We start from the raw sequence: 18,719 nt of genomic DNA, 5'->3' as shown, positions 1-18,719 counted from the left end.
ATGAAGATGTTCATGTATGGTATATCTAGAACACCACCACAGACTCGCCTGCTTGGCCGCCTGGCCGCCTCGTATCCTTGACCTGCTATCTATGTACCCGTGAAACACCATGACTAGGGACGCCAAATACTTCCAAGTCCCAAATAAACACATGCCCCTGACTCCTACGCTATGCCAAAGTTGCATCTCAAAATGACCATAAAGCAGCTTATACGCCGAGAACCCCAATGCTCCTTCACGAATACACAAATCTCGACAAGTCCAAACGCCTCGCTGGGCTCGGCCGCTTTTCGTCGACATCCAGCTCGGCCTCGTTCTCCCCATCGCTATCGGGAATAATTTGATCCTCGCTGCCCAGAGGCCTGTTCAGGGCCTCGACTTCGTCCAGTTCAACTCTCGGGAGTGGGACAAACGCCGGGTTTACCGGCAAGGAAGCCAAAGGTGTTCTGGGTGACTTCGGCTCTTGCATTGAACCAGCCGCCTTGGATGCAGATGATGCAGCCCTTGCCGATCCAACGTGTCTCTTCAAGGCGTTCGCCCCCATGCGCTGTAGCGGAGTCTGCAGGGGGGTAGGGGTATCGATAGGTTGGTGTGCTGGTTGATTCGAGGTCGGCTCATGTGCGCTCGAGACAGGAGTCGGCAGTCCGTAAGCCATCCTGGCAGCACCCGCTGCTGGCTTCGGGGTGTAAGAGAACTGCTGGAGAGCCGGCCTGGCTGGTGTTTGAGAAAGCACCGTCACCCCGACGGCGTTGCCCAGGCTTGCCGGCGGCGAGCTGGCAGGGACCTCTACAGTATCGGGTACTTGGCCTTCGTCGCCCTTCGCATCTCCCTGAGCAGTCGAGGTGTCTGTACCCACTGGAGGCTCGGTGCAATCCTGAAAGATCTGCAACATGGGCACCGGCTTCGTCGATTTGGCGGAATGCCACTCATCAAGGTCCGGAAGGCTCAGCATTGCTTCTTCGATCGAATCATCAGACATAATCACAGGATCCTGCTTTCTGGCTTTGAGTGTGCTGCTCTTTGGAGCGGGAAAGAATTTACTGCGTTCCCCCTGTGTTCGCTCAGACTCCTCAGCCTCGACGTCATGGCAGAGCCGTGCCTTTTTAGGCGGTCTCGAGGGCAGGCCGGTGCCTATCTCATCAGCTGTCGAGGCCGACCCTTCGGTTCTTCGCCGGGTCGAGTTTGATCCAATCCGGCTGAGATTCAACAGATTCCCGATTGGTTCGGTGCGCCTCCGGAGTGTAGGAGCTGTCACATACGGGCGTGATACACTGGCCGACTGTAGGCCCGTCGGGCTTTCGAGATATGGCCGTGGTAGCGGAAACACACGAGGCGTGAGCCCATTCTGCGTGAGGGCGGCAACCCGACGAGGCTCGACCGCAAAGCAGTTGGGGTCCATCTCTCCCATCGGTATGCGGCGGTGGCCCTTGAAATATGAATCGATAGGCTTGACCGCTTGCCGACTCTGGTTGGAGGCCGGTGTGGCCGATGGCTGGCTCGCCATTCGTTTCCTCGGCATCGAAGCAATAACGATGGGCTCTTTGGTGATGGGATTGACGTCGCCAACAGCGACAGCGCGGGCCAGTTCTGGGGGCACCTTGGCCCCAATGAAGGGCATTTCTTCGACGTCGAGGCCAGAGTCGGGTGCGGAAAGCAGCACCAATTCCTGTTGCTTGGGACAGAAGACGCGTTGGTGGAGAAAGGTTAGCTCGGCTTGCTTGAAGGCCGCCAAGTAGTTCTCCGACACCTTGAATTTGCCGTCGAACTGGACCATGCGGATGACCCTTTCCGGGGTCTTGTACTTCCTGATCATGCGGTAAGCTGTTTTCAACCCCATGTTGCCAATGCCCTGCAGATAATCGCAACCGCTCAGAATGGCCATCTGTCGAAATTCTGCATCCGTCCAGCCCGTCAAGGAGACCTCGCGACAGGCACAGAAGTCACGCCGGTTGATCTCCACGCACTCCCCGTGCTGGTCGAGCTTGGTGAGCAGCCGTTTGGCGCCAAAGACAAGCAGGTCGGAGTCTTCCGAGACGATGCCCGTGACCAGGCCCTGGCGCTCGAGGTAGACCATCTGGGCGTCTGCTTCGTACGGCGCTACAACGTACGGTATGCCCGCTTCCTTCAAGTCTTCGATCAAATGACGGGCCATTTCGGGGGTCACGTCAATCGATTTTTGGAGCTCTTGGTGTGCCTGAGAGGGCTTGCCGGCTTTCAACAGCTCCAGTCCGGCCTTGCGAGTCTCCTCGCGTCGTTTTGCCCGAGACGCCTCTGTTGCAGCTTTGCTGGGGAGGAAGTCACCGTCAAAGACTAGATAAGGCGTGACTCCAAAGTGTTTCATCATGCGCACACGATGCATAGCAAAGTCGACATATCTGGTACCCTGTGAGCATGCCACGCATCAAGAGATAGAGTACGATTGGGAGGGTTACTGACCTCCTTGTTGGCTTGCCTTGAGCCAACTCGACGGCGCAGGAGATGGTGCCACGGTGTAGCCATCCGTACGCGTCAACGGCGAATGTTTCGCCGGCATACTTCTTGAGCTCTGTAGGCCTCTGGATAGATTTGAGAAGAGGCAGTAATCCTAGCTGGGTCAGACACAAGCAGCCACGTCGAGCGGTTGGTGGACATACCGGAGATGCCCATGGTCCAGCAGTGGAAGCCGGACGCGGCTGTCCGTGGTTATGGATATGTAACAAGAAAGCAACAATGACGCGCTATGCACAACGTTGAAGGACAGCTGACAGATCTTCTCATACAGCCTGCATTGTTGATGCAGAGTACAGATGCCAGCGGGGACTTCCCAGACTCTCAATTACAAACGAAGTGGTGAGGTGTGTGATATTGCGCGTGACGAGTGGACTGAGACAGCTCTTCGTCTTCATGAATTGGGCGACGCGAGAATCAGGGCGGTAAACTGCACCGGGTGACGAATCGTGTGTTCGAGGAAGTGGCAAGAATCGATATTCCAGTCCGTAACATGCAAGGAAACCTCTTGAGAAAAGCAGGATGCCAGCTGGACGCGGCATGCGAGGGAATTGGTAAGGTAACTAAGCTCACAGACATCTCCAAGCACAGCAGGCAATCAATGGCAATCAGGCGCGTCGTCCCTGACCAGTGTAAGCGCGTCGAGACTAGGGGGAAGGCGCCGCAAGCTCCATTGCCTCTTTGGGTTAAGTCGGGCTGATCTGGCATTTCCAGAGCAACGGGCTATACAACGCTGAAGGTACTTGTAGTTAGGCAGTTAGTGCAGGCTTGTTAGTGGCTTCAATCCCAAGTCCCAGGCCTGGACCGCCCGTCATGCACCCCACCACAGGAAGCACCAGTGCGCAAGCCCCTCTCTGATTCAGGTGTGCCCCCACTAAAATTTTTATCATGAGGATGGATAGCATCCAGAATCAAAGAAGATCCTTGATCAGGCTGCCGGCTTCGACAAGTACCCAGCGAGACCTGTTTCAAGTTGTGCAACGGATTACTACTCCGCAAATACACAATGCCGTCCACACTCGCCAAGACGAGGAAGCAGATTGCCAAGAAGAGGCAAGGCAATATCGGCGCTCTCCACCAGGGATCTCGCGACTCCAAGCGCCTTCACAAAGCGCAGGTCCGAGATGAGCGACTTGAGAAGATTGCGGCCTCTAGAAAGAAGAATGAACAACCAATGAGTCCGCCAGCCCCCCCATTTCCCCCTTTTTTCCTCGGAGATATCAAGCTCACACAGCTTCCAAAGTCGAGCGCGTCGCCTTCTTTCAAGACGCAGTGCAAGAGAACGGATACAAGCCCCTCTCTCCCGAGGCGGTTCAGCAGAAGATCAGAGCGTGAGTCTCAAACAAATCTTTTGACAAGTTTCCTGTTGGTATGTTCTAAAGCCTTGTTCGTCGTGATAGCTACGTGCACCAGCACGACGAGGAGTTTGAAGCGGTCAAGAAGGCTCGGAGACCCGGCAGACCAGCGAGCGCCAGAGAAGACCTTCTCAAACTCAAGATCGCTACTCTGGAGAAGGAATACAAGAATGGGCTCTGTAAGTTTATCCGCATGGTGTCCCAATATCACATACTCATATCTCCTCAGTACTGCCGGAGCTCACGACCGAGGACAATGTGGCCCTCCTAGAGCGCTGGGAAGGATCCTGGACGTACTTGACGACGTTAGCCTGGGTCAGGATATCAGAGTCGGGCACGGTCAGCCCGTCTAGCTTTCCTCCCAAGGGAGACCACTGATTGCCCACAAGCGCTGCGTATTCATCACGCTGCCACGGTCTGGCTATACAACACCCAGACCATCCTTTCAGTCGGCACGAGCATGCAGTGACATGCTTGTTTGGGTTACGCAGAGGCCTAGGAATGGCCAGGTTGCAGCCAGCCTTCGTCTCGCTATGAACAAATCCCTCAAGGCGCCTTTCGAAGCTGTTGCAAAGCCCAGGGGATTCGAGGAATGGTCGGTCTTTCTGAACACATCGTTCATCTATCTTCCTTGCAAACACCCAGTCTTGCCAGTCTAGCATATGCAGCTATAGAAGGCTATCAAGTCTTCCTCGCCACGCGATAACATGGGCAGGTTATGTGGCGATGGGGACAGGGCACCTGCAGAGCAAGAGCAGTGACAAAACGTCACCTCTGATTTATGAACGCAAAAGCAGAAGCGACAGACGCACCACAGGGCATCGATATTTCTGAACAGACTCTGAACGACTGGGTCCACGGGCTCAATAAGCTTGTTTCTCGGTGCATTCTTTGAGACCAATCTTGCCAAGAAACAAAAATGACACGATGTTGCAGAGGTTTCTTCCCCTGTTCACCATACTGAAAAGGATTCAAAACGCCTGTTGGTGGGAGCCTCCTGATATCAAACACTGTTCGGCACGCCTTCCAGTCGGCGAAATTAATAGTTCCCATTAAAATGGCCCTGTAGCCTCAAAACACATAACTTGAGGATCTACGATAGTAAATGTTCTTCTTGCTATGTCCAAGCCACATCCTTTGCCAAAGACTCTTCCAGAAGGTGCAGACGTGTTGGCCATCAATGGTGGTGGGGATCTCCTGACTGAAGAATGAAGATCCAAACATCGGGGTTCATGGACTTGTACTATAATTATGGTGTATGCCAAGTTTGATTGGCTGTCCGTCCATTAGCTGTGGTCGGGACCACCTCCTCGAAAAATTTAGCTTGGAACTTTACAATTCCACTAGCTGCATCATCGCAACCCGTCGCTTTCCATCTCTCCTTTCGATATCACCTCCTTGTTCAGATTCTGGGTAGTTGCAAACTTAGACACTTGTCCTTTCCTCACCTGAGCATCATGATGTCAATGCGAGCCTTTGCGCGCTCCGCGCCTCGTGCCCTTGGCGGCCTCTCCTCGATGGCCATCAGGCGATCATCGCCAGCGACTGTTGCCCGGTCGGCCTCCATCCTCAGATCTTCCTTCGCATCTATCAAACCCCAACAGACCTCGGCTTTCTCGACCTCCCTCTTCCGGAGGGCGCCGGCCAACAGCGAGGTCGACGAGGAGCTGTCGGCCAAGCTCGATAGCGAGATCCAGTACGAGACCGAGGTCAAGGAGAACGAGCCTGAGCCCGCCAGTGTCAAGGACTTCCTGGAGAGTGGTCTGTTCGAGGTCGAGGACATCGCTGGCAAGGAGGAGGTTACCCTGAGACGCACCTACGGCAACGAAAAGTGAGTTGCGCGCTTCCGCATTGGTTCCCTGTGCTCGCTTCAGCGGGACAGCCTATTCTAACATGTGCTTCCCTCAGGATCACCGTGACCTTCTCGCTCGCTGACCTCGCCAACTACGACCCGGAAATGTATGACGAGGATGCCGCCCTGGCTGACGAAGATATCGATGGCTCCCGTGCTCCGGCTTCCCAGGAGGGCCGTACCGCCGGCGACCTTGCCGACGAGGTGGAGGACATGGTCGGTGGCGAGGCTCCCGTCCCCTGCCGCCTGAACATCGTCATCGAGAAGGATGGCAAGGGCGCTCTCAACATTGAGGCTACAGCCCAGGACGGCGGCATCATGGTCGACAACATGTACTACTACGCCGACGCCGCCATGGCTCACAGCACGACCGCCGAGGTCTCCCACAAGGCGCAGGACGTCTATCCCGGCCCACCCTTTGGCAGCCTCGATGAGGATCTGCAGGTGCTGATGGAGCGATACCTCGAGGAGCGCGGCATCACCCAGGCGCTTGCTGTCTTTGTGCCCGACTACATGGACATGAAGGAGCAGAAGGAGTACCTGGCCTGGCTCAACAATGTCAAGAGCTTCGTGGATGCCTAAAGCGAATAACAGTCTGGAGGAGTCGATACCCAAGAATAAGGCGCGGCAAGAGAACTGATTCTCTACTGGACCTTGTACTTTGTAACACCAACAAATATGGATGGATCAGGGGCTTCAGGGGCACTCTAATATCTGTCATGTAGTTTTCCACTCTCTGCCTCGAATACGCACATGTATCTTAGCAAATAATAATGACATGAACAGCTCTTCCAGTCGCAGGTATGCCTTGCTGGCCTCACGGGGGCGTGTAAGCTGTCTCCCATAGTATCATGCGCGCACGAAGTCGTGCTCGTGTCATGGACTTGGGCTTTTTAACTGAGATGCTGTGTTCTTCATTAAAGCCCTGTCCATGTCTTGCCTCTTCGTGTCTAGCTCGAGGAATTTGCAGGACGACACATGGCGTCATTGACACCGAACCACGACGACGACCATGCTGCGGGAGAATGGAGCATGACGGTGCCCTTGAAAGAAACATACGAGCGAGGTGATTGCTCACATTAGTTCAATTGCGCTGTCCGTTGCCAGCAATCTCTCCTTGCCATAGACCCAAAAGCACTTTTCTTTTCAATGCGTTACTTGGAGAGAACCAGTCCTTCGTTCGTACAAAGTGAACTTTCTTGATTGTATGCGACGCATTACACCTGAGAGCCATCACTGAACCCCGAATGCTCAGGGTGGGCTCCTATTATTTGATGTCTTGATTGGTTAGTCTTCTAGGTTTACACTGTCTTCCAATCTAGTCATATCTCCGCAGGGGCCTCTGTCAACTAGCCAGTATGATGAAGTTTGTCAAATCATGAAGCATGTTCTCAACAGTTAGCAATGTAGACCAGGTCTATCTCACACGATTATCTTATGCTGGGCCTGGATGTGTTCTGCATACGCGATTTTGTGATGGGAAGTTTAAAGAAGGAATATGAGAAAGGTCTATTTGAGATAGGAGAAGAAAAGCCAACGCTCCGTGATGACTCTCAGACCCTCCTATCATCCCACAAGATTATATGGCCAGCTGCCCAAAGGATTCGAGCTTGGCGTCAGCATGATGGATGATATAATGATGGAAATTTGGCCCAGTCTACCTCAAGTTCAACCCATGGCTGAACACAGTGGTAGTGGGATCAATAACCCCTAGGTTTGGCAGCTCAAGAGGCTTCCGGAAACTGTCTAATACACACATATAATGAAGGGCGGGTATAGTCAGGAGAGGAAGGGGCTTCGTCGTGTTGACTTGTTTCCGCGAAAGGGTATATTGGGAACATGGCTAAGAAATGGAAAATGGCAGGTACTCATGTACCCTTGTCAACTGATAACTTCCCCATGAGATCTAGAGAAGATGATCTGCTTGTATTCACGGTCATAGGGGACCGTGGCATACAATGGAGCGACTCTTATCATCAATGCTGAAACAACAAGCTCCATTTACTTCCTCGCCCTCTCAAGCCATCATATATATACAAGCGAATGCCTACTACGCCATCTTGTAATTATGTTCCCTTCTTAATATGCTCTTATACCACCGCGCCGTATGCTTTCGAGTCTTCGACATGATGTGTGCGGTCTAAAGCCCTATATCAAAGACCAGATTCAGGTGTGCATGAGTGAGTGTCAAGCTTGGCTGATACCTTTCTGGTAATACCATCTCCAGGGTCAACACTCAAATAGGCTAAAAGGTCTAGATGTCACTGCAGAGGAGGACGGGAATGTTTCAACTACTGACATATGATCTCGTCGGATATGCAAAGTCCTACAAGTGCAAATCGAAAACCTCAAGACGCCATTTAGATGTTTAGTAGAGCCCGCCAATACAGCGTGGTAAATGGGTGATGCTATGGGCGCAAAAGGAGATAACGGAGTGAATCTCAGCTCTATGATCATCGAAGAAAGACAGGGTCCTGCCAGTGGCATCGACTGAAGCTGCCCTTCAGAGCATTGAGACATGTTACATCGTGGTCAGACTTCACAGTTAGCATTGATGTTATGAAGTCCCTTTCTATGCTCTGACTTCGAATGCCGATTTGTGAGCACGAAAACTGTCATTATGCTGCTGCTGCTGCTGACGACCGCCAACGTAACAAGGTGATTTGCGGTCTGAGGTTTCCTCTTTTCCCGGCTCATTGGTATCCACATGACGATGTTCTCCCAAGATGTCTCGCAACTTGAAGTTACAAGAAATACCTTTGAGCTTGAAGTCTGTTGCTAAGAATAGCAGCAACACCATGAGAGGACTCCCTAGGTGCTCCTTTTCCTCTTCCGTCCACGCCCCGCAATCATACGTGCGTCACGATCACCGTAGGACAAAAGAAAGTGAGGGATGTCATGCGCAATTGGCAGCGGCATGTACTCCGGCTCGCGGTGACCTCTGGCGAGGCGGGGGTTCTCCCGCAACGGCCGTTGTTCGCCCGTCCCCGCCGATCCCGCATCATACCTTGGCCACCCGACCCCGCTCCGGCCAATCGCACCGCCTCGCAGAATCTGAGGGCATTCTCAAAGAGGCAATTTTGGGGCGTCGATCATGGACTTACACTTTACCTGTGTGGCTTGACCCCCCATTTCGAACTTTCGAAACTGTGCTCAAGCCACCTGTGGCGCTCACAACCCACCACAATGACGGGGATGATCATCACAGGATCATCGCCATATGACGAACAACCCATCTGAACCACACCGGATACGCGGCCACAGACCTTTTCCATTCTACACTGTGGCTTTCGTTCACAGCCGTGATGTCGCCGAGCTCTGGGCTGCCTCCCAGCCACGATTCATATGCTCACGCCCACCCTGGTGGCAAATGGGTTAGGTTACCCTTTGAGGAAAGCGACTCTTCTCATCGAGCGATGCCATTGGATCCCGGTCTCGATGCGACGCATGGAGACGATCAATTCCTCTTTTCCTCCCAGACCCTGACTGTGGCTTGACTTCCTTCCCCCTCACGCATCTGGCCAGCCACTAGATTGGCTGTGGCAAAGGACTTACGAGCAATGTATCTCGGAGGACAGGCCTCGCCCGCCTTTCCAGCATCGATATACTGAACCCATTCACCGCACGTACAACCCAGGCCCCCCTCTTCGGACCCTGTGGCGTTGTGGCTAGTGAGGAAGAGATCTGCAGTCTCTGCTTTGCGCATCCACAAGCCACAGTCTGGTGCTAGTCGAACTCTAACCCCCGTCTGATAGAGAGGTACTTACGCTTCCCCAACTGTGGCTCAACACATGGGAATCGCTTGGTTCGATGCTCTATCACAATCTCTCGTGGCGAAACTGTTCCAGAACATGCACAAACAAAGAACGCCCAACTAGGCAGTCGTCCGATTCAAGCCACGAATGCTCGTGCTGCTGATCTCCTCAAGCGTCTCCCGCAAAACTAGTTGCGCTTGTCGTCAAAACGTGTGGCTGATGTAGCAGAACGACATGCTGACATCTAACTTTGCCAACGAACTGCCGCGCAGTCGAGGCCCTCGAGACGAACTCTCTTCCTCCCCCCTGATCAGCTGAAACCCTGCATATCCGCTCCGTGATTGGCCTTATGCACCCGGCGGACACGCGGATAACACATCATCAGTGCCGCAGGCGTGGCAGGCATGTGTCGAGCCATCATAAGGCGCAAGGGCCTAGGCGGCCTAGCAAAGGCCCTGCAAGAGGAGAGAGAGGCCAATCGCTTTGCCTGCTCACAGCTCGGCCTTATCTCCGGTACTCCTCGTTCGAGCCAAGGAGAAAGCGACATGAAGCCTACGCCGGGATGGCAGGTCGGCGGACGCAGTTGGCGAATTCGGTCTTTTTGCGGCTTTGATTCGCCGGAGGGAAGGACCGGAGGTGCAAGAAGATTCTGGCTGGCCCTGATAGAACAGGATCGGCAGTCGGATACCCGCATCGGGAACACTGTGCCAATAAAAGGGGTGCCACCACAACTTCCGCAACGCACGCAGCACATACATGAGCTTCCAGTCACTGTGCTACCTATGCAGCACACGCCCCTCCCCTCTTTTCCCCTCACGCGGGTCTCAGTTCGACGGTTAGCGCTGCCGGGCGCCACTATCGAGCCGCCGGCTGTGGCGAGTGAGACCTTTGACACTCCTTGAGGAAAAACTCCACCGTAGGTACCGGTACGGGACGCCTCTGGTGTCTCCATGTCTCGCCCAATACAGCACCCTCGTCCGTTGGGGTCTGCATGCAGGCGCGAGGTGCATGCAGATGCAGATGGACTCAATACCAACCACAAGGGACCATGGTGCCGTAGATCGATCAAGTGACTTTTGGAGGAGACAGACGCATTCTCAGGGTCCCTTTTCTCCCCTCGTTCTCGGTCCAAGGGTGCTCACCTAGGCATGGCCGTTGCAGAACCAACACAAGGCAGCAAGAGATCTGACATTGACACATGCAGTATGCATGCTGCTGGCTCCCCCAGGCTTGGCGCCCCTCGGATGACTCTCAGTCGCGCGATTCTGCGTGCCGAGAGATTTGCCGACCGGTCGAGATTGATCTCTTGCGCTGACACTCGTGGCATTGACCCCCCCTGCACCTGGCTGTGCAATGACAAGATCGTGATGCCAGATGCCAGATTGTCCGAACACTTGGCAGAAGGAGACGATGCCGCGTTGCCGGAATGATCCAGGTATCGCAGTCTTGCATCGCCCAGCCTTTCTTCAAACGAGCCGTGTAGACTTTGGTGGTTGTGCTGCAGCAAGCCGGAGGGCTTGCGGTTGACCACGCTGTTGCTGATATACCCGCGTTTGGTCGCTTTGGTCGTTCAAAATGGGCTCCTACGCAAACCCCCTCATCCCATGGAGGTCAATCGTTGCCCGCCTTGGGGAGTGTAGCAGGTGCCCTCGATCGTGGCCCGGCTGCTGCAGCATCAATAGCGCCGTCCTCTATCCATGACCGGAGCATGAAGCTGCCGGCGGTCCATGGCTGGAGGGCGCCCCAATGGCCAATGGAGAGGTCTTTTCAGTTCAAGGAGCCCGGCCGTGACGTCGGCATGGGCTGTTCTTTGTCTCTCTCATGGCACAAGTATGACAAGAGGCTCGTCGTGGATTGGACACGACGATATGCTAAAGTGAAAGTGGAAAAGATGGCTTTCAGGGGTAATATTGGCCATCGAGCAAAGGGACGACTCCGAAAGCGCTGGTGGACGACTAATAACGGTGCTACCGTTTTAGTCCGCGCTGGAGTCGTGTTGGAGGGCAAGTATTGGCGGCCAGCTCATGGCGCTGGAGGGCGCTGAAACGCTAGTCTGTGGCACCGTCTCATCCTTCATCGGTACCCAAAAACGGAGCTGGAGTGGGGCTGACACCTCCTCAAGACATGGTGGGATACAAAGCCGGCCAGTGAGGCTGCGTGGACGGGCAGCCTAGTTTCGCAACGTAGGCCGTTATGGGTAAGTAGTGTCTTTACCCAACTCCGTAATTGGGCCTGTATGGGGTCAAGTCTTGTACTGTCAAGACAGTACCTAGGCATTAAGCATTATCCTCTTTTTGGGAGAAGTAGAAAAAGAGGATACTTTCTCGACATGGTCAGTAAGTACCACAGCGGAGAACGAGAATTAGGCGGTTCAACCCAGTCTCGGTTCAACGTAATCTGCTCTATCCGTACTCGACTGTGTGCCCGTGCCTGGACAACAGCTCTGGTCCAAGATAGACTAAAGTACTTGGGGCGGAAGGCTCCGCTCCCGAGCGACCGTCTAGCTTTTCAGCTCATTTTTTTCCTCTTTAGTGCTGTGAGCCACGAGTGCCGAGGGGCGGAAGTGCGCGAGGCGAGGGGTTGTCGACATGGCGAATTGACCATTCGTTTTCCCTCTCCAAGTCCTTTTCTCGGCATAGCCTGTCAAAAGTCCCCTTGGTCCATGCTCCCGATTCTAGACCGTCTTGTCCCTAAAAGCTTTACGCCGTCTCGAGACACAGGAAAGAAAGAGACTGATGGGAAGGGACGCGCAACACTCGCCACATCTGCAAAGTGGCTTGTGAGACGCCGCTATTGGGCACCCAAGCAGCTGGCGCTGCCGATCTCTGTGGCTGTGCATGCCAGCCCTAGGCGACGATCCGATGCGATTCGATGCGATGCGACCTGCACCGTTTTCCCGACATGCTCCGTTTTTACGAGGCAATCCAATCGAGGACGCCAGCTTCGATCGTGTCTGAACACTCCAGTACCTATTCCAACAACGCTCCCGTGATTAGATACCATGTGCTCACAGCGCCACATTTTTTGCCGCGCCAGCGGCGCGTCTACCTTCCACAAAGTTACGCCATCGTTGGGGAGGTGTGGGTGTAGATGTCTATTTTCTTTCTCCATTTCGTTTCTCCCGTACATGGTGAGGCTCCGTCTCTAGATTGAACCGTTTCTGCTCCGTATGCGTCCCCATCGTGCTCTTGCTTGGCTTCCTTGGCTCCGGCACCACCGCTGTGCGATAGGGTGACGAATGGGATCCTGTCGACACTGTGATGTCTCCTTCACCAGCATGACTGTGCGTGTTGTGAGAGCCGTTTTTCCCGTTTTTCCCCCCAGATAGGAAAATGGAGACCGTGGGGTCGGATCAAAAGCTCCGACCACCCATGCATTGTTCAGTTCGAAGATCCAATCTTACAGAGAGGAAAACAAACACTCGCTCCGCTCACTTGGTCGTGTTTCGTCTCAAAGATCGAGAGGTAGATGCTAAACAGGTAGCTTCCATCGACTTCCATAAAACAAAGCAAAAAAAAAAAACGCAATCACCGCAACATTGACAGGCGATGAGATGAAACAGTGGGGCCAGCCCGAACGACGAGATCACCCTCCCATCTCAGATCCAATGCAACGGTCCACGCCCATTCTCCAGCGGCCAGATTTCGCAATTTGATGGAAATTGCCCGAGTGGACGAGGGGGGGGAAGGGTGTCCCCATCACGTCCACAGGCCCAGAATCGATCGAGGCCCGACTGTGGCGCCCGTGCTAGCCAACCCTAGGGAGCCCTGGGAGACCTTGGGGAGCCTACCACAGCCCACAAGGCCCTCCCTCTAGGGAATTAAGTGTATGATGGTCGTGTTTGAAGGGGCTCGACGCGCCCGATCCGGAGCCTCCTTCGACCTTTGTTATTCCACTAACTTGGGCAATCTGCCTACCGCCCGCCCGCCTGGGTCCCAAACACTGCAAGATTAAAGTGTCAACCCGCCGAGATGAGCCAGAACCAGGCAGAGAGAGAGAGAGAGAGAGAGCTGCCTGGCTAATAGTGAGCAGACCAGTCGTGCAGAAGTACCTTGCTTTCCCATTACACATACATACATCTCTATGTACACAAACAAATTATGATTACAGGTACAGTAGATTAGACATTATCCTTGCCCATCCATCCTCCTGGGGGGAAAAGGCAACACTTTCCTCTCTCTTTCGGGAGACGGTAGTTGACGTGGTGGGTGGGTTGAGGGAATAGAATACAGTTGGAGGTAGGGACTGGAGGTAGACAGACAAGGGAAAACAGGGCTAGGCAGGTAGAGTAGCACCAAGGGTAGGTAGGGAAGAGGAGGAAGTCTCGGAATGAATGGTTTGAAATACGTGATGTGACTTTGTGGTGTGTTCCCTGGTAAATGCTCCATGTCAATGTCGAGAGATGCTTGCCCTTCCGTTCGCGTGCACTGCGAAATTGCACCTATGCATGGTCTCTCCCCAATCAGCATTGCTCCGTCCACGTCATTGCACCAAGCTCTTTGATATTTCTCTCCCCCCAGCCAGCATGGACCATAATCTCGTGCGACGTTCTAGAAACGGACATCAGATCCGGCACGCTGAGGTCCTGAATCCATGCCCTTTTTGTTCTTGTGTTGCTCGCTAATCCAATCCGCCTTGTTCCATGGATTGTCAGGTACGACCCCACTAAGACCAGAGTGAACCCGATATTGCAGCGACAAGGCGCTGCTCCCCGCATCAAACGTCGCGAAACACCCTTGCGTGGGTCTGATCGCGACGCTTCTGGCAGAAGCCTGGCTGTGTGTATCCAATTTCCCTTCCCAGAGAAGAGACCCAATGATGGGTCGGCCATCCAGACCCATCTATCCATGACCCGTAATACAATAGGTAGATGGAAAGGGTAGCCAATGGTGATCGACGGTTGCGAGACGGTGATAACTGCGTCCTTCTAAATCGTTGCCGCGGGATTCCGCAGCATATAGCCGTGAGGTAGGTAGACAAAGAAAATGCAACAATGAGTTTCAATCCTTGACCTCCCTCTAGAACGCAGAAAATGATAGTATCGTCCCGGAAAATGACGCTGGGAGACTAATATATGGTGAAAAGAGACCCTGAGGAAGGGGCCTGGTATCTTGATAAAAGATCAACAACGCCGACGAAGTAAAGATATATATAGAAAAAGAAAACAACCCAACCCGTGAAGTCGTATTCATCATGCTCGTCAGATAAGAGACCGAGCTTTAAGAAAGTAGTAGTAAACACTCCGGCCCGGCGTTTGGACTCGTCGGCACCGGATGAATGGGGTGGTCCCGGTCGTCACGGCGAAGACAAGGACACATGCATGCACGTGTTCCCCCCTCAGAAGGTCAGGCGCAGCTCGTAGCCGCCCTGAGTTGCCGTGCGCGCAGATGATCCGTCCCCAGGGACGTCTAATGACATCTCCCACTCTCTCTTGGCCTGCGAGGAGCTCCCGACCTCGTTGACCTCGAGGACCATATCCTGACCTTCGGCAAGCTCTGCGATCACGTCGTCATCCATTTCGACTTCGAGTCCCCGCTGCAACACATGCACGGTCCGCACAGCCTTGGACGGGTCGAGGTTCCACTTGGCCGCTACCCGTGTCACGAACTCCCGGAGGTTTCTCTGCATCAGATAGACGGCGCGATGGAATCCGCGGGGCTCCGGGTCGGCCGTGCCGCGACGGAGGATGTAAAAGCAAGCGACAGGCTTCGCCGCACGCTCGGCCGGAGGCCGATACGAATGGTCGACGCCGAGCGCCTCGATCCAGCCGCTCAGAGTGCCTGCATCATCCATCTTGTTCACCTTGGTGGGTTGGTCGGAACCCTGTCTTGTCGCGGATGAATCGTCGTGGAACTCCTGCCACTGCGCGTTGGGTCCTGTGGCCGATACCTGTGAGTGTAGCGACAAGGAGCTTGGCGAGGGTGATACTAGCGAGGAGCCGGCAATCGAACTCCGCCCGCTCCGTGCTTGCCATGCGCTACTACCCTCCCGAGACTCGACCTTGGCAATGTCTGTTGACTCGCCGGGAAGTGACACTGGGTGCAGATCAGGATCGTCCATGTCTTCCCCCTTGAGGTAAAGGACGCTCACGGGCCTCGTGCTGGTAAACATGTCCTGGAGCGTCTGGAGCTTAAAGTGGAGATCTTCTTCGATGGGGGGCCGACCGCCTCCGGCCGAACTTGTGGACGACATTGACCATGTCCGTTTGTGCTTTTGAGCTTTGCCAACTCTTTGCGCATCGTGGCCCTTGGCGTGTGATCCGCTGGGTCGCTTGCGTTTGCCAAAGTCCTTCATACCGCTCTCGGCTTGCGCGATCTGTTGCTTCAGCTTGTCGATCGTCTTCTTGACGTGCGCAATGTCGTTGGACAGCTTTCGCTCGGCACCGTGGTCTCTGAACAATTTGACCTTGCAGTAACAAATCTCGGCAGTCGACGAGTCTGGGCTCGTAGAGGCCGGGTCCGTGGACATGGCCGTGGTCTTGGCGCAGAGGCGAACCGGGATGCCTTTGACTCCCTTGGAGTGGCTGAAGTCGGTGGAGAGGAAGTTGAACCGGACCGCGATACTGCATTCGCCTGCTCCGTGGATCCCAGGGGTCCACAAGACCGAGAAGCCGTCGAATGAGGACGATTCGAGTTCGATGCGCGTTCTCTTGTCGTCCCCCTCGGCCGGCTGCCCGGCCTCCACATACTCGACAGCCTGGAGCTTCCCACCTCTCTGGTGCGCCTCGTTCGTACCGCGCCCCTCCTTCCACAAGCTCCAACATACCCCCGGCTTCTGGCGCTGCTGCTCGTCTTCAAATGAGACCCTTACGTAGGTGCGATAGCGCGTGCCCGGAATGATGGGCAGAGTCGAGGCTGTGTCGATGATGGAGAGCGAGTACGCCTGCCCCTTATTCAAATAGGTGACTGGGATCTCGTCGGCGTGTTTGATCATAGCGGTCGGCGCGTTCAGAGTCGAGTGGAAGCGGAACTTCTCGGCCGAAGGCGGCAGCCCAGCATCCATAACCATACCAAACTGCCTCGGCTGGAAACCAACCATGGAAGACTGGTTGTGGAAAGCACTGTCGATAGAGCCCATGCGTTCGTCTGCAGGATCGGAGTCCATCGGCGACCCGTCTTGGTCCATGGTCTCATACCCAGTGTCCTGGTGAACAAAGGTCGACGGCGCGAACGATTGCTGAGGCGGCGGTGGCTGGATGAACGGATTGAACGGGTGAAAGTGTTGCTGATGCAGGCCTTGCTGAAAGCCTGCCAAGTCCATCATGGTCGAGCCGGGGTGGATCGCGCCCTCAGACGTGGGCATGGACAGAGGTGTGCCGAGTCCCATGCCCAGGCCGAGCGTAGGAGTATGCAAATCACCAGCCTGCGGATGATAAAGGGTGTTGGTGCCTCCTGGAGTTGGAGTGTAGTAACCTGGGGGCTGGTTGGCGAAGCTGGCGAAAGAAAAGGAGTTGGGGTCCAGCAGTGACGGTGTGAATCTCCATGGATCGTTCCCCGAGGCACGAGGGGTAGGATCTTGGTCACGGAAAGCCTCCTGGCTGAGGCTGTGGCTCCTATCACCGACACATGTCAGCCACACAATACGCAGAAGGATGGAAGAACCGCCAAGCAGGGCGCTGCCCAGAGTCTTCCTCGTTTGCTAAAAAGCAGGGGTGAGCTCCCTCGGCGGTGTTCCGCGCGAGTTACCCCGCGGTGTCGCAGTACGAGTTTGGGGCAGCGCATTTTATCCCATGATGCGCATGCGAGAGGAGGGAGACAGAGAGCACCTTGCAGAAGAAGGGCGAACCCGATGTCTGTATAGGAAAATGGAATACATACCGCTCCTGGCCAGTCACGGGCATGCCAGGTTGATCAGCAGTCACTGTTCTGGCCGGTCCTGCTGGTGATGTTGAGGATGCAGCCGTGGCCACCTCTGGAAACTGTTGTCGAAAGTTGGCCAACAACTCATCTCCCGGCTTTTGGGAGCTGGTTCTGTAGGTGTGGAAGCTTGGTCAGTGACAAGATATCCTGGAGCGGCAGGCAAAGTTGTGCTTTTGGAAAGACATCTGAAGCTATGCGCACATGCCTTGAGACATGTCTTGCCTGCCACAATGACGCGGGCGATGCTTGGACCGGGTCACGGAGGAGCAGTAAAGAGGGACGTACCTTTGGCGAAACATGGTGAAGCCCAGTGTCCCGCGCGAGGACAGCAGGATTGCAGGTGAAGTCAGTCGCGGGCAAGCAGATGCTGATACCGGGTTGCTCTCTGGCAGCGAAGCGGCGGTCTTGGCTGAAGCTACACCAAGCCGGGTTTGCAGTTAATCTCGAAGGCCTCGGTGCGAAGAAGGGTTCAAGGTGTTGGCAATGTGAAGCGATTCAAAGAGGCTTCTCGTCTAGGGAGCTGGTCTCGGCGCAGAAGGTTCATGAAAGCATCAAGACAGAGCGCGATGTAACCGGAGACAAATATTAAAACGGCGGTGTTTAGAATGGGAAAAAAAAAAGGTACCGAGCAAAGTGGTTGCGATATTCGTTGTCGTTTTGAAACGTGGGCAGGTCAGGTGCGAACGAGAGACAGACCTAAAAGAGTCGAAAGGGCCAAGTCTGGGCCGAGTTTGGCGTTTGGTGTCGGGAGCAGAGAAAGGCGAGGCGGTAAAAGGAAATAGATGGGAGGTGTTATATGAATCGAGAAGACGGTCCCTGGGTGGTGAAGAAGGGTGTGGCTATTGTATATACCTCTTTTGGAGTCGACAGGCGGAGAGCTAGAGGACGAGGTAAAGACACCCGACAATACATTGACAGGGTCACGGTGGAGACCCCTGGATATATGATGGAATGGGCGACAGATGCTGGCCTTTAAGACTGGCAGAAGAGAGGTGAGAGAGGAGATGTACTCGCCCACTGCACCAGCATGAAGAGAGACGAAGAGCAGAGCAGACGAGACGAGACTGGACTGGACTGGGGGAGAGACGGACGGCCATGCGTGGGTGGTGGGTGCAAAGCAGCACGGGGTGTCTGGATAGACGGAGAGGAGGGTGTGGAAAACGGAAAAGACGATACGGTGGAGAGCGCATGAGCTGGACTGACGATGGCCGAGGCGGGACCCTCTTCTCTGTGCCATACCTTAGGTACCATGCCAGGTGAGAGAGAGTAGAAAGCTACGGAGTCACTAGGTCGAGGGAGGAAAAATGGGTGGGGAGACAGGCCAGGCATTGAAGTTGGGGGCATGTCGGAGAAGAAAGGTACTTGAAGTCGATGTATCGCAACAATTGCGCAACGATATGACAGGGGTGGT

At 54.6% G+C, this 18,719-nt stretch overlaps 4 protein-coding genes across 4 annotated transcripts; 2 read left to right on the top strand and 2 right to left on the bottom strand.

The window, feature by feature from the left end:
- Nucleotides 1–235: 235 nt before the first annotated feature.
- Nucleotides 236–2,646, bottom strand: E0L32_002655 (uncharacterized protein; the record flags this gene model as incomplete). Its single annotated transcript, XM_031136868.1, has 3 exons — nt 236–2,375; nt 2,437–2,584; nt 2,634–2,646. The coding sequence occupies 3 exons, from the start codon at nt 2,644–2,646 to the stop codon at nt 236–238; spliced, it is 2,301 nt and encodes a 766-aa protein (XP_030999857.1).
- An 847-nt stretch (nt 2,647–3,493) lies between these two features.
- E0L32_002654 (uncharacterized protein) lies at nt 3,494–4,220 on the top strand (the record flags this gene model as incomplete). The annotated part of the gene is made up of 3 exons (XM_031136867.1): nt 3,494–3,856; nt 3,901–4,021; nt 4,072–4,220. 3 exons carry the CDS (start codon nt 3,494–3,496, stop codon nt 4,218–4,220), a joined length of 633 nt encoding a protein of 210 aa, XP_030999856.1.
- Nucleotides 4,221–5,299: 1,079 nt separating this feature from the next.
- On the top strand, nt 5,300–6,276 carry E0L32_002653 (uncharacterized protein; the record flags this gene model as incomplete). The annotated part of the gene is made up of 2 exons (XM_031136866.1): nt 5,300–5,673; nt 5,751–6,276. The coding sequence occupies 2 exons, from the start codon at nt 5,300–5,302 to the stop codon at nt 6,274–6,276; spliced, it is 900 nt and encodes a 299-aa protein (XP_030999855.1).
- Nucleotides 6,277–14,786: 8,510 nt separating this feature from the next.
- E0L32_002652 (uncharacterized protein) lies at nt 14,787–17,607 on the bottom strand (the record flags this gene model as incomplete). Its single annotated transcript, XM_031136865.1, has 3 exons — nt 14,787–17,001; nt 17,267–17,419; nt 17,594–17,607. The coding sequence occupies 3 exons, from the start codon at nt 17,605–17,607 to the stop codon at nt 14,787–14,789; spliced, it is 2,382 nt and encodes a 793-aa protein (XP_030999854.1).
- Between the last annotated feature and the right edge of the window lie 1,112 nt (nt 17,608–18,719).

This window comes from Thyridium curvatum (assembly GCF_004353045.1).
Source record: "Thyridium curvatum strain D216 chromosome Unknown NODE_11_length_606192_cov_83.229133, whole genome shotgun sequence".
Classification (NCBI taxonomy): Eukaryota; Fungi; Ascomycota; class Sordariomycetes; order Thyridiales; family Thyridiaceae; genus Thyridium; species Thyridium curvatum.
Note: the sequence above shows the minus strand (reverse complement) of the source record. Positions and strands in the feature narration are given on the sequence as shown.